General features: G+C 35.3%; 5 protein-coding genes across 7 annotated transcripts; 3 read left to right on the forward strand and 2 right to left on the reverse strand.

Moving 5' to 3' along the window:
* Window positions 1–103: 103 nt before the first annotated feature.
* On the forward strand, window positions 104–2,135 carry LOC104772134 (UDP-glycosyltransferase 76C5-like). Its single transcript, XM_010496779.3, has 2 exons — window positions 104–618; window positions 791–2,135. The coding sequence occupies exons 1-2, from the start codon at window positions 129–131 to the stop codon at window positions 1,666–1,668; spliced, it is 1,368 nt and encodes a 455-aa protein (XP_010495081.3). The 5' UTR covers window positions 104–128; the 3' UTR covers window positions 1,669–2,135.
* Window positions 2,136–3,376: 1,241 nt separating this feature from the next.
* Window positions 3,377–5,300, forward strand: LOC104772135 (UDP-glycosyltransferase 76C3). The gene is made up of 2 exons (XM_010496780.2): window positions 3,377–4,011; window positions 4,286–5,300. The coding sequence occupies exons 1-2, from the start codon at window positions 3,522–3,524 to the stop codon at window positions 5,173–5,175; spliced, it is 1,380 nt and encodes a 459-aa protein (XP_010495082.1). The 5' UTR covers window positions 3,377–3,521; the 3' UTR covers window positions 5,176–5,300.
* Window positions 5,301–5,580: 280 nt separating this feature from the next.
* Window positions 5,581–6,307, forward strand: LOC104768783 (putative RING-H2 finger protein ATL69). The gene has a single exon (XM_010492832.2). It carries the CDS (start codon window positions 5,615–5,617, stop codon window positions 6,074–6,076), a length of 462 nt encoding a protein of 153 aa, XP_010491134.1. The 5' UTR covers window positions 5,581–5,614; the 3' UTR covers window positions 6,077–6,307.
* A 69-nt stretch (window positions 6,308–6,376) lies between these two features.
* On the reverse strand, window positions 6,377–8,513 carry LOC104768784 (deoxyhypusine synthase). Of its 2 annotated transcripts, none has more exons than XM_010492833.3 (7): window positions 8,172–8,513; window positions 7,923–8,093; window positions 7,605–7,823; window positions 7,416–7,502; window positions 7,220–7,325; window positions 6,717–6,952; window positions 6,377–6,621 (listed from the first exon to the last, which is right to left on the reverse strand). In XM_010492833.3, exons 1-7 carry the CDS (start codon window positions 8,364–8,366, stop codon window positions 6,532–6,534), a joined length of 1,104 nt encoding a protein of 367 aa, XP_010491135.1. In that variant the 5' UTR covers window positions 8,367–8,513; the 3' UTR covers window positions 6,377–6,531. The 2 variants fall into 2 exon arrangements, with proteins under 2 accessions (XP_010491135.1, XP_019097240.1); XM_019241695.2 differs by having other exon boundaries at window positions 7,923–8,089; window positions 8,172–8,507.
* A 134-nt stretch (window positions 8,514–8,647) lies between these two features.
* LOC104768786 (guanylyl cyclase 1) lies at window positions 8,648–11,872 on the reverse strand. Of its 2 annotated transcripts, none has more exons than XM_010492834.3 (10): window positions 11,547–11,872; window positions 10,982–11,219; window positions 10,752–10,876; window positions 10,523–10,634; window positions 10,268–10,342; window positions 10,075–10,163; window positions 9,785–9,846; window positions 9,457–9,529; window positions 9,069–9,144; window positions 8,648–8,976 (listed from the first exon to the last, which is right to left on the reverse strand). In XM_010492834.3, the coding sequence occupies exons 2-10, from the start codon at window positions 11,156–11,158 to the stop codon at window positions 8,938–8,940; spliced, it is 828 nt and encodes a 275-aa protein (XP_010491136.1). In that variant the 5' UTR covers window positions 11,159–11,219; window positions 11,547–11,872; the 3' UTR covers window positions 8,648–8,937. The 2 variants fall into 2 exon arrangements, with proteins under 2 accessions (XP_010491136.1, XP_010491137.1); XM_010492835.3 differs by having other exon boundaries at window positions 11,399–11,555.
* Window positions 11,873–15,149: the final 3,277 nt, after the last annotated feature.

Consider the following 15,149-nt stretch of genomic DNA (forward strand, 5'->3'; position numbering starts at 1 on the left):
CGGAGGGAAGTATTTCTTTATTATTTATCGATAAGCGTGGAGTTTAAGACCCTTGACGTAATATTTAGTGTATTAATTTCTTATGTTATCAAACTTCACTGCCATATCAGAAAAGACGAAAGCCTTCAATGGAGAAGAGTAATGGCCTGCGAGTGATTCTGTTTCCATTTCCATTACAAGGCTGCATCAACCCCATGATTCAGCTCGCCAAGATCCTCCACTCAAGAGGTTTCTCCATTACTGTGATCCACACGCGCTTCAATGCGCCGAAAGCTTCGAACCACCCTCTCTTCACCTTCTTAGAGATCCCAGATGGCTTGTCAGAGACAGAGAAAATAACTAACAATACCAAGCTTCTCATAACGCTTCTCAATCGAAACTGTGAGTCTCCGTTTCGTGACTGTTTGACTAAACTGTTGCAACCTCTAGATTCAGAAACAGGGGATGAGAAACAGAGGATTAGCTGTTTGATTGATGACTCTGGATGGATGTTCACGGATCCCCTTGCTCAGAGTTTAAAACTCCCGAGATTGGTCCTTAATACCTATCAAGTCTCCTTCTTTAGGAACCATTTTGTTCTTCCTCAGCTCCGGCGTGAAATGTATCTTCCATTACAAGGTATTGTCTTTCTGACTTTACTCTCTATATATCTAACAATTTTTTTTTGTTATTTAGTGAATATATCTACGTGCCATCATGAAAACAATAGACCATGATTAGTGAATATATCTAAGTAGTAAATAAAATAATGTGATATCATGCAAAAAACAACGAATAGTTTTGCTTGCAGATTCAGAACAGGAGGATATAGTTAAGGAGTTTTGGCCGCTTCGAAAGAAGGACATTTCACGGATTCTTGATGTGGAAACAGAGCTACTAGATCCGTTCTTGGACAAGGTTTTGAAAATGACAAAGGCGTCCTCAGGCCTTATATTCATGTCATGTGAAGAGTTGGACCAAGTCTCACTTAGTCAGGCACGTGAAGATTTTGAGATTCCGATCTTTGCGATTGGCCCTTATCACAGCCACTTTCCAGCCTCGTCTAGTAGCTTGTCCACACCGGACGAGACTTGCATCCCATGGTTAGACAAACAAGAAGACAAATCCGTTATTTACGTGAGTCTCGGGAGCATCGTAACCATCAGCGAATCAGAGTTAATGGAGATTGCTTGGGGTCTAAGTAACAGCGACCAACCCTTCTTGTTGGTCGTACGGGTTGGTTCAGTCCGTGGCACAGAATGGATCGAGACAATCCCTGAAGAGATCATGGAAAGGCTTAACGAGAAGGGAAAGATAGTGAAATGGGCACCGCAACAAGACGTTCTAAAGCATCGAGCTATTGGGGGATTCTTGACACATAATGGTTGGAGCTCGACCGTTGAGAGTGTTTGTGAAGCCGTGCCTATGATTTGTTTGCCTTTTCGTTGGGACCAATGGCTAAACGCAAGATTTGTTAGCGATGTGTGGATGGTCGGGATACATCTAGAGGGTCGGGTTGAGAGGAATGAGATTGAGGTAGTGATAAGGAGATTAATGTTGGAAACCGAAGGAGAAGCCATCCGAGAGAGGATACAACTTCTGAAGGAAAAAGTAGGAAGATCGTTTGAACAAAACGGTTCAGCAAACCAATCTTTACAAAATTTGATTGATCATATATCATCTCTCTAGTCGTTTACGTGTTCAACAAAGACCTATCCAAGAGGAAGGAGACATCGACGGTTCTGGTTCAAGGGAATGAGATTTATCTGGTGAAGTCATAGAATCGTTTACAAGTATAGCGAGAGATCACGTCTTGACCCGGAGAGAGATTGGTGACAGTCGAAGACGACGGAGAAGGCGACAAACAGAGGAAGTGGATGGATCGATCGGAGGAGAGGAGATGCAAAGATAAAGCTTTTGGACTTCAAGCCCATTAGGCCCAAGGATTTTCAGCCCACCAAAATCCTCACAAGCCGATTAACAAATTTATGTCTATTTTCTTTCTCATCTTATTTATTATTCTTTTTATTGCAATTTTTGTTTGTTTTTGTTTTTGGATGCTAAGAATACAAAATGGTGTAATTACTAACCAGATTTTGGATATAGTCTTGATCGTTAGAGTATCTATAATTCCAACTTGTTTTTGCACCGTTACCTAGATTTAACATTCAAGATTTTGATTATATTTGTTAAGATTGTTTAAATTTGATTTTTTTAAAAAAGTTTTTTGTTGGTTTGTTTTTGTTTGTTTTTTGGACGCTAAGTATACAAAAAAATGGTGTGATTACTAACCGGGTTTTAGATCCGATCTTGATCGTTAGAGATTTCATAAATTGTATGTAAATTTAACATTCAAGGTTTTAGTTTTAGTTTTATGTTTAATATTATTTTTAAAATTTGATTTATTTTTGTTTGTGGTTTATTTTTTTTTGTTTTGATGCAAAATTTATAAATGATGTGATTACTAACTGCATTGTGGATCCGGTGTTACATTAGAGATTCTTTAATTTAACTTGCATCATTATGTAGATATAGCATATAAGTTTTTTATTTGATTAAAATTAGAATTGGTATTATCTTTTTTTCGGTATTAGAATTATTTTTATATATTTTAAAGTTTATTTAAATTTAAAATTTCTTATATAAATTTTTAATTTTTTTTTTTTTTTATAGAATAAGATATCACTTTTTGATTTGTAGTAAGACCAGATCCACCTGGTAGTTGGATTGCTTTAATATGATCAAGTGTTTTATGTATATTATAACCATAGTTTTCTTTGTAATGTACTAACATATAATTTTTTCTTTTGGATTTGGCCAGTTGAAATATTTATAAACAACAAAAAAGAATATAAAAATACTTTTATTCATACATATAACAACATGTAACACATAAGCCGAATAAAATTTTCTAACATGTAGTACACACATTGTTTTCTTTATAGTTTTCAAGAAAAAGAAAAAAAAATTAGTACACACATTATAATAAAGAAAACGTACTACAAATATGTACGTATTCTTAGAAAACTTAAACAAATGACTTATACCAAAATGTAATAAAATTATTATTTTCGTGCGAATAACTTCCATTTAGTTTTGATTTGATGTCTATTATTGGTGTTACAAAAAAATGAACTGAAAGTATACAAAGCACCATATACTTAATTTTTTTTTTTTTTGTCAACTGATATTATTGATAAACTTAACTACCATATATAATCAGGCCACGTTTTCAGCAACTTTTAATTATTATCCTGCAACCTACTAGTACAGGAATCTTGTCATTATTCTTTTTCGGTTAAGTTACTAATTTCTCTTAGTTAAAATGAAATAAAATTAGACCACTAGTTTACATGCCCTTGAGGGAAAAGGAATCTGGTCTTTTCTTTATTAGCTTATAGCTACATCAAGAAGAGTACCGTTTTTGTCTCATTCTCGACGTGCATGACTTTGTGTTATATATCTTTTGAGAAATAATAACAGCATTCACTGAGAAGTCTGAAATATTCAGGAGATCTGCGGTCAAAAGGAGAAAGCCTTCAATGGAGAAGAGTAATGGCCTACGAGTGATGCTGTTTCCACTTCCCTTACAAGGCTGCATCAACCCCACGATTCAGCTCGCCAAGATCCTCCACTCAAGAGGTTTCTCCATCACTGTGATCTACACGCGCTTCAATGCGCCAAAAGCCTCAAGTCACCCTCTCTTCACCTTCTTAGAGATCCAAGATGGCTTGTCTGAAACAGAGACAAAAACTCACGATGTCACGCTTCTCTTAACCCTTCTCAACCGAAGCTGTGAGACTCCGTTTCGTGACTGTTTGACTAAACTCTTGCAATCTGCAGACGCAGAGACAGGGGAAGAAAAAGAGAAGATTAGCTGTTTGATCGATGATTCTGGATGGATCTTCACACAGCCCATTGCTCAGAGTTTGAATCTCCCGAGATTGGTCCTTAATACCTATAAAGTCTCCTTCTTTCGGAACCATTTTGTTCTTCCTCAGCTCCGACGTGAAATGTATCTTTCATTACAAGGTATTTATTGTTTACTCCTCAATTTACCAATATTTATTCCCATATTGTTAAGTGTTGACTTTTTTTGGTCCGATCTTCTTTTGGAAACATCTCAAATTAACAATATTGCTTAACTATTACATGCAAGGCCATATGTAGACATCCAACATGAATCCTTTGGTCACAGTATAGAAATATTTTCGTATATTCAGTAAAATAATTTTCATGGTGTTGTTACTTCCAGTAGTATTTATCTAGGAAAGATAATTCTGATTTTGTCTTAATTTTTTTACAGATGATTCAGAACAAGATGATCCAGTTCAGGAGTTTCCACCACTTCGAAAGAAAGATCTTTTACAAATTCTTGATAAAGAAACAGAGGTACTAGACTCGTACTCGAAAATGATTTTGGAAACGACAAAAGCGTCTTCAGGTATTATATTCATGTCATGCGAAGAGTTAGATCAAGACTCACTGATTCAAGCACGTGAAGATTTTCAAGTCCCGATCTTTGCGATAGGGCCTTCTCATAGCTACTTCCCAGGCTCTTCCAGTAGCTTGTTCAAAGTGGACGAGACTTGCATTCCATGGTTAGACAAGCAAGAAGACAAATCCGTGATTTACGTGAGTTTCGGGAGCGTCAATACCATCAACGAAGCAGAGTTCATGGAGATTGCTTGGGGTCTAAGAAACAGCAACCAGCCCTTCTTGTGGGTCGTACGGCTTTCCTCGGTCGTCCATGGCACAGAATGGATCGAGGCAATCCCGAAAAAGTTCATCGAAATGCTTCATGAGAAGGGAAAGATTGTGAATTGGTGTCCACAAGAAGATGTTCTTAAACATCGAGCCATTGGAGGATTCTTGACACACAATGGTTGGAACTCGACGGTTGAGAGTATTTGTGCAAGCGTCCCTATGATCTGTTTGCCTTTTCAATGGGACCAATTGTTAAATGCAAGATTTGTTAGTGACATATGGATGGTTGGGATGCATCTCGAGGGTCGGATCGAGAAGAATGTGATCGAAGGAGCGATAAGAAGATTATTGTTAGGAACTGAAGGAGAAGCAATCCGAGAGAGGATGGAACTTCTTAAGGTGAATGTAGGAAGATCGCTTAAACCAAAAGGTTCTGCATATCGATCGTTACAACATTTGATCGACTATATATCATCTTTCAACCTATAAATCGGTCGTTTCTTTTGTGAATTTTAATTTTTTTCAGTTGATCAGTTTTTTTATGTATTCATGAATTCTTCCTTTGTGTTTGCCTGTTTGGTATTGTTGGAATAAAACGTCTTCTTTTGGTTCAACTTGTTTCAAAGAAAAATATGGAATTTTATTATGCTTCTAGGGTTTTTGATTAGACGGCTTGGCTTAAGTTTAATCCTAGCTAGTCAATCACTGACACGTCACTTCAACAATTACACGCTCAAATGGATATGTGAATTTGAATACTTATCAAAGTCTTCCTATATTGGTGCAATTTAGTTTCCTATTTTCATGCTAATGAGATCTTGCGACACTCAAAGCTAACTAACACAAGATTTTTACCTTTAAGATAACAAAAACTATTTGCACCATTTCTTTTAAGGTAACTTTCGTACACTACTCCACTCACACAATCATGCGATCTTTTCCGCCGTCACCATCTCCCGCATCTATTGAAAACAATACTCATGATCATCGTCATCTACATGAAGACTTCACTCTTATGTTCATCGTCTTCGTTTTGTATGGCATCGTTGCCATGTATGCAACCGTTAATGATGATCGTTCTTGTGGAACTAATCTTAGAGTCCAAAGACCGCAACCGCCTCTACCGCTGTCCCAACCGCAACCGCCAATGTGTCCGCGGCAGATTGATGCGATGATTAAAGAGATAGTTGTGGACGTGGAATTGTGTTGTCCTATATGTCTTGAGGATTTGAAGAAGGTTGATGCTGATCATGATAAAGTGGTGGTTTGTTTATCCAAGTGCAATCATAGTTTCCACATGAATTGCATTTTTTCTTGGCTAAGACAGAGTCAGGATTGTCCAATTTGTCGTAGCTCTGTTTATAGAGGTGAAGTGACATTGATCAAATAATGGTCTAGGAGTAGGAGGTATTGCGTTATAAACACTGTTTTCATATAATTTTAGTCCTTTTTGCTCTCTTCTTATAATCTTTGGCTAGTACTTTTTTTTGGGGTCATTAAAAATCACTTCCTATTTCGTTTTCTAAGTTTTTTCTAATGTGTTCTACCATTACCATATTTGTTTTTAATCGTAGATGCTTTAAAAGATTCCAAGAAATCATCTTTCTGCGTTTCCCATAAATTGGGCATGAACATGTCACAGAACCACAATACATTGTTGATGTTGATATTGTTTAAAGGCAAACGATCATTGACAACAATACTCTTGTGTGTTTGATCAATCAAATACAATTTTAATCATATTAAAATCAGAGCAAACAATAAAGTACATTCTGCAAGGCGACAATTTGCGTTACAGCCACATCAATGTGGAGTGTTTTATAGGCCTAAACGACAGTCAGTTCTTTACGTTTTAGACTCACAGGTTTGTTCTCTCTTTGTGGCAAATGTTTCAGCCACCAACAAAGGGAAAGCTATGGTAGCATCACAGTACACCTGCAAGAAACGATCCAATATCATACTTAGAACCACTGAGAGAGAGAACTTAAGTTAGGATGTGAAGAAATAAGAAGGCAGGTTTGAATCCGGACCTTAACGGTTTTAGCAGATCCTCTTATTTTACCCCAAGACACGGCTTCATCAGGGCGTGCACCCGAGTCACTCCCATCAAACTCCTGCCCGGTGTTTATGAATACGGCGTAATCTGCACCGTTACGCATCATATTGGCATTACATATGTGGTGCTTCGGTATGCCTCCTCCAAGGATTATCATTCCTGTCTTTCTTGGATTTGCATGGACAGCTTCACCATTCATAGCCCTGATATCTGTGTGTTCATCAAGCATTAACCAATTTCTTACAATCCACCATGAAACATTGTGACAAGATTCTCTCTAACTGTCTCGACCCAGCTTCAAACACAAAACCATATTTCCCTAATTTTCCTAGCTTCCGATTAAAGTTTTAGCTATCAACTAACTGTAACGTCTGTTGCTGAACTGGAAAAGCTACAATTAACTGCTACTTACAATAGTCTTTCACTGGACTTACAAAAAACACTCTATGACATTGCCTCATTGAGTGAAAGAAGTACCTTGCACTACATCAATGACAAGGCCAGAGGTACGAAAGGAGTGAAAATACAGCATATCGCCAAGAGAGCCATCTGTTAACCCAGGGCAGAATACTGGAATATTCATCTACATATACACCACAAGAGGCAGAAAAAATCAATCCCTGAGTTCTTAACAGGATGCAGAAATACTCAAAAGGGTAAAAGATTTGGTTACCTTGTATGCCCAATAAAGGTATGAACTCTCATTGTTTATTTCTTTTCCCAGCCGTGCTAACAGTTTAGAAGGTGTCCACAACACATTCTACAAGGAAAAAAACAGAGAAAGAAGGATTCATCAACAAAGTTATGATGCAAGAGAGAAAGCAAAATCAATTCTTCCTCTTTGATATAGGAGTAATAATACCTCTTCTTTCTGTTCCTTCAACATCTCATCAAAGATAGGAATGATCCAATCCTCAAACTTGCAGTAGTTATCATTGGGAACCAACAAGTTCCCAATTCGGTTCAATCCCTTAGACCGTAGATAAGCTCCCGGTAGAGAGAAATCGCCTTTAAATGTGGGTGCAAGGCATTTGATAAGATCTTCCTCTACGCCACCAGTTGTAGTGACAATTACATCAACCTGCAAAAACAATAAGCATTAGAATCAAACAACTTCAAATCTAAGCTAATCAAACTAAAGCTCGATAAATTAACATCTAAAAACAGTGTTACCACTAACCATATGATGCTGAACAAGATATCGAATAGTGTCTCTAACACCAGATGAAACAAGATTCGAAGTGAAACCAAGAAAGATTTTACATTTCACAGACTCTCTATAAGATGGGTCTTTCTCCTCTTCACTACAGTCTTCAGCTACTGTGGTTTCATCAGCCAGTCTCCAGTCTATCTTCAGTACAATTTCAAACCCTCTGTTACTAAACGAAAAAAGGAGAAAACTTTAATCGAAGGGAGCAAAAAAAAAAACCATTTGATTGACGACGTCAATAGCTTCGCCGAGATTTGAAGCTTGAAAGCCAGTGGTGAGCATGGATCGCATAAGCTTTGGGTAATTTACTCCTTCATTGAAATCGTATCCTTGGATTTTTTCACACTTGCCTTCTAACGATTCGGATTCTTTGAAAACCGTGGAGTGAACCGAAGAGAAAACACGATCTTCCATATTGCTTGAAGACCAGAATCGATTTCGCTGGATCTGGAAGTGTTAGTAAAAGGGTTTTTGGGAGTTTTCTAGGGTTCTAAGATTAAACGGAATAAAGGATGAACCATCTTCAAACGAATCTTTTTGCTGACATCATATGTTGGGTTCGGTCCGAAGCTAACGAAACTCGGTTTAATAAAATTCGAATCAAATTTTAAGGTACGATGCGATCAAGTCCGGTATAGGTTTCGGTTCGATTTTACTCAGGTTATTTCCAACACATTCATCGAGGTGTAATCAAATCACTCGAAGTCTCGAACACTTGAATTGAATCAATCAAATCTTATAAATTTGTACAAGAAAGTAAATATATAAGAACTGCTCACAAAACATAAACAATCTGATAAAATGTAAGCCTATACTGAGTTGATTCATGATCCATGTACATATATGTATATATCTTCTTCTTCTTCGTATGTAAAGACGTTTATGTAATAGACGTATACTTTTCACCTTATGTTCTTCTGGGAGAAAAAACACTCAGGATTCATTCTGATACAGAATTGATTTGATGATGATGATGAGAACTGTTCTAAAATTGGTTCTGGTTCCTGATATTCTCCAAGTTTATCTGCACACATCCAATATAAAAAAACAATACATGAACAACAGGGGCTATTTACACAAGCCAAAGTCAACAATTCATGTTCCCTTTTAGATTACCAGGAGAAGATCTTCATCTGTACCAAAAGATTTCCGGGCATTCTCCAGGCATTTTGACGAGATCCTCTCATGTATCCTGCAAGAAATTTCTCTGTGAATTCTTTCTTACTAGTACTGAGTAGTGGCAATTCGCACGTTCCAAGATGATGTGTAAAGTGTTCTTTCTTGCTTCTCAAAAGTCTCTTCCTCAATATTAATCAAAACTCGCATCTAAATAGACTATATATGTGAAGTAAAATATCTTTAGTATATACCAACATACTAACATGGAACACATTTTTCCATTGTGTTTAGATTTTAAACATTCCTAAAATATATGAACAAGGAAAAATGTAGGAGGGGACCGATATGTAAATTATTCAAACAATGAGATATAACAAGAAATTACTTGGAACTGGCGGGATCTCTGATCTCGAACTCATCCCTAACAGCGTCATAGCCACATATCACAATATAGTGACCTAGGAAACAAATAGGTGTAAGAAATTTAGAACACGCATGTAGTCTGTACCGTTTGAGCGGGAAGTTTTAAGCTTTCTGACTTTTGTTAGTTAAAGAATGATCCTTTTGTCGGATCTTGGTTTCCTAAGTTTCCGGAGTTCCAATGATTATAACAGAGATTATCAACATAATAAAGTCAAGGATTTGAAAACTGGGGTTCCCATTTTGGAAGAGAAGAAACAGACAGAGTCTAAAGGCTACGGGACAATTCTCACCAGTGTAGCAGGAAGTGCTAGTGTGAAGACCAGCGACAATCATTTCCTCCAACCAAGACTTGCTGCAACAGTCAAAAACTAGCATGAACACTATCTTGCACAAACACTTGAAACAAGAAAGGCACATAAACACTTAAACAAGGGAGAATAATATTCTAGCAAAACTGCCCAGATATGTCAGTGAACAAGTTTTGTGAAGAACATGAAAGAAGCTGCTGCACACATCCAAACTTCGTCGATGAAGGGATCTAACAATAGGGAATATATGAGGAGGAAAAAGAGATACCAACCTTAGCTTGTCCTGGTCGACTAACGCAATGGCAATATAGTTCCCCGACAATAGCACACAAGAAATCTCATGGATACTAACTGATCTGCACTGCAAAAACGAAGAGGTTGATTGAATTTGATTTCCAAAAAATAGCAGCCAGCACTTTTTTTGAAGACAGGAGCAAGTAGAAACGTTTGGTCAAACAGTGTTACCTGTATAATAATGCCAGATGCATGTGCTTTCCTGAAGAGCAAATCCACACGCACCAGATCTTCAGGGAGCTGCTCCTGTATCATGATTGCCAAAAATAAACATATGGAACATTTTCTACTTGGAAGATAAATCAGGCATGCTCAGAAGTTTGGAAAAGCATCAACATTCGATGAAGCAAACAGCATCACATGAAGCATGAGAAACTATCAAAAAAAGAAATTTAGAGGTCTTTGCCATCTATAGTATAGAGATACCTTGTAAAATTCCTCTATGGAATAATTCGGGTTTGCTCCAAATGTAATTGTGTAATAGGAAAATTCCACACAGAACTTATGCAGTAGATATGCGAGATCTACAGTCCAAATGCTGCAGAAATGTCAAAAGTTGATAAATATCGTACCAAATGGTATCATCTTTAAGAAGAAGACATGCCACATAATGGGATAACAATGCTGATGAACATCTATTGATGTATAAACAGACCTATTTGTGGAGCAAATCTCAGCCAAATCCTCAAGAGTGCAACTTGCAATGCCACTTGCTCTGAGAACCATGAGAACACAAGCGAGACCACAATCCCAAGAAGCTAACTGATGTACATGAGGGACCTAATAGCAATAAAAAGGGCCAGCAGACGATAAGTAGCAGCAAATATAGAGTTCCTAAATTGAATGTCCACTAAAAACGTAGAGAGAGTAACGATCGATTGGTACCTCCAAGTGGGAAGAGGATGGCAACCCTGCATCTGTATACTTTCCATTACTCAGCAAGGGATGACCATCGAATTGGCAGTAGTTAGCAGAAGTCGAACCTCCATGACCTTGTGATCTCTCCTGATTCCTCTCTTCAACTCTCAAAAGCTTGTTAAGCAGAAAACAAAGAGGCCACATGAATGACCAGCAGCAACTTTCTTCTTGTGGATGGATTCCCAGAATGGTTTGAATAATGGACCTGCATATACAACACAATGGAAGACATCATTCATAAAAAAAACGAAAGAGGAGCTACTTCAAACCAAAAACCCCTAAAAGCAATGACTTTTTCTTCGACAACGAAAAATCCAAAAAAACCCAGTTTTGTTGTTTTATCAATAAAGCTTAAATCTCTCCGGTGGCACAAGAAAGTCTCACACTTGTTAGCCAATGACGCTGAAATATCAAACGAGATTACGAATCAAAACGACTAAACCCAATCAAACCCTAACACCTAAAATCGAGAAATCTGCGATCGGCTTGTTCGTCAGGATTGGAGGGAGAGGGGGGGAGAAAAAGAATATACCTTTTGCTTAAGTTGCAAGAGAGAGACAACGAGCGAGCGAGAGAGAGAGAGAGACTCTGGGATCTAATCTACGGCGTGTAATTGACGCGTGTAGCTTAGGCTTTTCGATGATGGAGAAAAAAAAAAAGGAAACAAGGAAAGATAATTGAGCTCAATTTTCCAGGAAAATAATGATTTGGATAAAGAAGAAGAAGACAGAGCTCAATTCTCGTGTGTTTTTTTATTTTTCTTTGGATAGTGACGAATCCTGAGATCGTTCTAAATTTCAATCTTTTTTTTTTTAAGGTGTTTGGTTGGACTTGTCTTTGTTCTTTATTCATCCTTTCAACCCCGTTCAATAGAATCTTGCCCAATTAAATCACGTTTCCAATTTTAATTTTGATTTCTTGAGAAATCATGTCCATTATATGATTTGCTCATTTTTCTTTTGGGGAATTTGATGAAAGAACTTTAACCGATCAAACGTTTTTGTAAGATTAATAGATTTTTGCTTATATTTTTATATTTAACATTCGATGTTATTTCTGTTGAATGTATTTACCATTTTAAGGTAGATAAAACATGGCAGTTCAACCAATCTTAAATCCATGACTGTTATAATAGACAAAAGAAGAGGAAGATATTGGTGTCTTATTCCAATGAATGAAAGGACCTTTATACAGGAGTACGAGAGAGTTTTGCTTGATGGACAAAGTAAACTTAGTTTACAAGTAATTCTAGAAACTTCTAGAAGATAGGCTTTATAATGGGCATCCATCTATTATTCATAACACTCCCCCTTGGATGTCCATTATAAAAATGTAACTCAGAATGCGCCAGAAATACTGCCTCATTAAAAACCTTACCAGGAAAACCCAATAGGAAAAACCATGGTTAAGGGAAAAAGAGTGCACCCCGCAACTACTCCTCATGATGAGTACACATGTTGAGATTTTTGAGACGACGTAATCCGGGAAAAAGGGTCATTTCATACCCGTACACATTCCGAAAGTATGAATTGCTACATGTACAAATAAGGAGTGCTAATTTAGACATGTACCCTAAGACATTTCAAATTTCATATCTATACTCACAAAATTGAGCCAATTTCACAGTCCACGTTAACAGATTTAAGTCAACCGTTAGAGATGCTGACTCAGAATCCACATGTATATTGATGTGCCATCGAAAATGCAAAACGACGTCATTTTATTTTCTTCGAGAAAAAATTGTGGAATATCCACGCACTAGTGGTTCAAACCCAAAACCTCTTACATGTTTAGCATAGGACTTAACCAGTTTATCCCACAACAATCCTCGAAAGAATTATACAAACTTATTGATATAAACCTAAGGTAACATCCATCAAAATCGAAAAAAATTGTGAAAATCATCTCTACCGTGGGTCGAACCCGCATACAGCATAGAACTTAACCAGTTGATCCCACAACAACACAATTATATCATACAAATTTATCCTTATAAACCTATAAGGTATCTGTATATCGTTAATTACTTAATTTATGGATGAGTCCAAGTGGCAAACACCCACGTAAAGTTTGACTTTGAGGCCGAATCGATCTTCTCCTTTAATAGTATTCTTTAAACTTTGCAATTAAATCTGTGAAGTGTGTTAAAATATGTCTAACGTTCGTACATACATATTAGTATGTTGTGTAGCGGAGCGACTCGTGTTTATAAAAACAATGTTTTGTTTTATTCTAATTGTCATTTAATTCTTTGGATCTTCTTTAGTCTTCGCTTAGCGTCTCGTGCATGTCTTTCTCAAAATCATCACCACTAGTTTACATCACGTTCACAATATTCACGACAACATACATCTCTCTGCCAAAACACATCTTAAATAAAAATTTCATGGTCATATATTGATTGAACACTGTTAAGAGGACCATGATATTGTGAACACTATTACCGTAATATAAAGAAGAACTTTCGAGTACAGTTCTTAATTACTTTGATTCTGATTTTTAAAAGAAAATATAAATATCAAACACTAAAATGAACATTACCTACTAGCTTGAATGTCTTTTATATATTATGAAAGTATAGTTTTATTTTATAGACGTGGTTAGTTAATTTTTAAAAGTTACTCCCTCTGGTTTTTTTAGTCTGTCATTCTAGAGTAAAATTTTTGTTTTCCAATACTTGTCGTTTTTTGTTTCCAATGCATATGTTTTATAAAAATACTAATTTTATTCCAACTATTTTAATGTTTTGATCAATAAAAAAAATAGAAAATATATTAAAGAAAAGGTATAATAGAACATTGATTTTTTTTTTTTTTGTGCAAACAATAGAACATTGATTTATTTTCTTAATTTGTGTACAAAACTCTAAAACGAGTTAAAAATTCCAGAAAAATTATAAATTTTGTAATGGATTCCACTCGATTTTCTAATCACCAGTTGCCGACCAAATTACTTTATCAAGTCACAGCTTTTGTGGAAAAATTCCCGTTAACTCATGAGCTTTTCAATATGTTCACATAATAACTATTAAATTAGTTTTTGCGGCTAGCTAACTTTAGAATTATTATTGTATGATAACTGATCACACGACACACGCTAGTATATGATACAGTAGCAACACTTACAACAGCAGATATTATGTGCTTAAAGCACGGATCAATATTTTTTAAAAACTTATAATATAATAATAAAAGTTATTGTCATATTTTTTAAAAAAATTATTTTGTTTGAGATAATATTGTAAATCTATTAGTCTATTTAAATACTAATTATTTTAGAATATTATAATATTTTATTTTAACGTATTATTACTATTTTATATTGTTTGTTTGTTGTATTTGCATCATTAATTTATGAAATATAAAATAGTAATTTTAATATTATAATTGTGAGCAAATAAAAATTATTAATTTATCATCTATATAAATTTAGTTTTACCAACCCACCAATGTGGAAATTAAAACACACATTTTTCATAGATTGAGTGATATATCTTTGTTTTTAAAAATTCAAATCACAACATATGCAGAAAAAATTCTGTATTTTATTAATCATAAGTATTTTATGAAAATTCCAAACAATTTGTAAATAAAATAAAATAAAGATGATAAGAGAATCATAATTTGAAATCTTAACAATATCTTCGAATTTAGTTATTAAAAATAATTATATATGTATAATTGGATATAAAATCTTAGTTTTTAAAATTCTGATTGGTTTATATTTTTAAAAAAATATTTAATAATTTCATCCATAATTTATTAGAGAGAGAAAATATATATATTTTTCTTTTTTAGGTTTTTTAATATTTGATCTGCGAGTGTTTTATATTTTAGTTAATTATATTTATTTAAATTAATTAATTAAGCTTAATTAAAATTTTCTAATGGCAATTGAATGTAATTTTTTACAAGGTTAGTTTCATATTTGTACTTCCCAAATAATATAGTAGGATGTCTAACATACATACAATACATATTATTAGATTGTGGTTCTAACTAATGGTGGCATTGTGAGAATGGAATATGTAACTTGAGATAAAATAAAATAAAAATGATTCTTTACCAGTTAAAGTTGAAAATTGTTAAACAAATGTGAATTTCATCAGTGGCAGATCCAAAAAACAAATTAGGGA

This window comes from Camelina sativa, chromosome 20 (genome assembly GCF_030686135.1).
Source record: "Camelina sativa cultivar CO46 ecotype springtype chromosome 20, ASM3068613v1".
Classification (NCBI taxonomy): Eukaryota; Viridiplantae; Streptophyta; class Magnoliopsida; order Brassicales; family Brassicaceae; genus Camelina; species Camelina sativa.

Coding starts and splice junctions, on each gene's coding strand:
- LOC104768783 (XM_010492832.2), top strand. CDS start 5,615: ATGCGATCTTTTCCGCCGTCACCATCTCCCGCATCTATTGAAAACAAT.
- LOC104768786 (XM_010492834.3), bottom strand. CDS start 11,158: ATGTGGCCTCTTTGTTTTCTGCTTAACAAGCTTTTGAGAGTTGAAGAG. Junction 9,847..10,074: donor GTCGACCAGGACAAGCTAAG/GTTGGTATCTCT, acceptor TGACTGTTGCAG/CAAGTCTTGGTTGGAGGAAA. Junction 9,530..9,784: donor TAGCACTTCCTGCTACACTG/GTGAGAATTGTC, acceptor TTTGTTTCCTAG/GTCACTATATTGTGATATGT.
- LOC104772134 (XM_010496779.3), top strand. CDS start 129: ATGGAGAAGAGTAATGGCCTGCGAGTGATTCTGTTTCCATTTCCATTA. Junction 619..790: donor AATGTATCTTCCATTACAAG/GTATTGTCTTTC, acceptor TTTTGCTTGCAG/ATTCAGAACAGGAGGATATA.
- LOC104768784 (XM_010492833.3), bottom strand. CDS start 8,366: ATGGAAGATCGTGTTTTCTCTTCGGTTCACTCCACGGTTTTCAAAGAA. Junction 8,094..8,171: donor TTGACGTCGTCAATCAAATG/GTTTTTTTTTTT, acceptor ATTGTACTGAAG/ATAGACTGGAGACTGGCTGA. Junction 7,326..7,415: donor ACCTTTATTGGGCATACAAG/GTAACCAAATCT, acceptor GTGTATATGTAG/ATGAATATTCCAGTATTCTG.
- LOC104772135 (XM_010496780.2), top strand. CDS start 3,522: ATGGAGAAGAGTAATGGCCTACGAGTGATGCTGTTTCCACTTCCCTTA. Junction 4,012..4,285: donor AATGTATCTTTCATTACAAG/GTATTTATTGTT, acceptor ATTTTTTTACAG/ATGATTCAGAACAAGATGAT.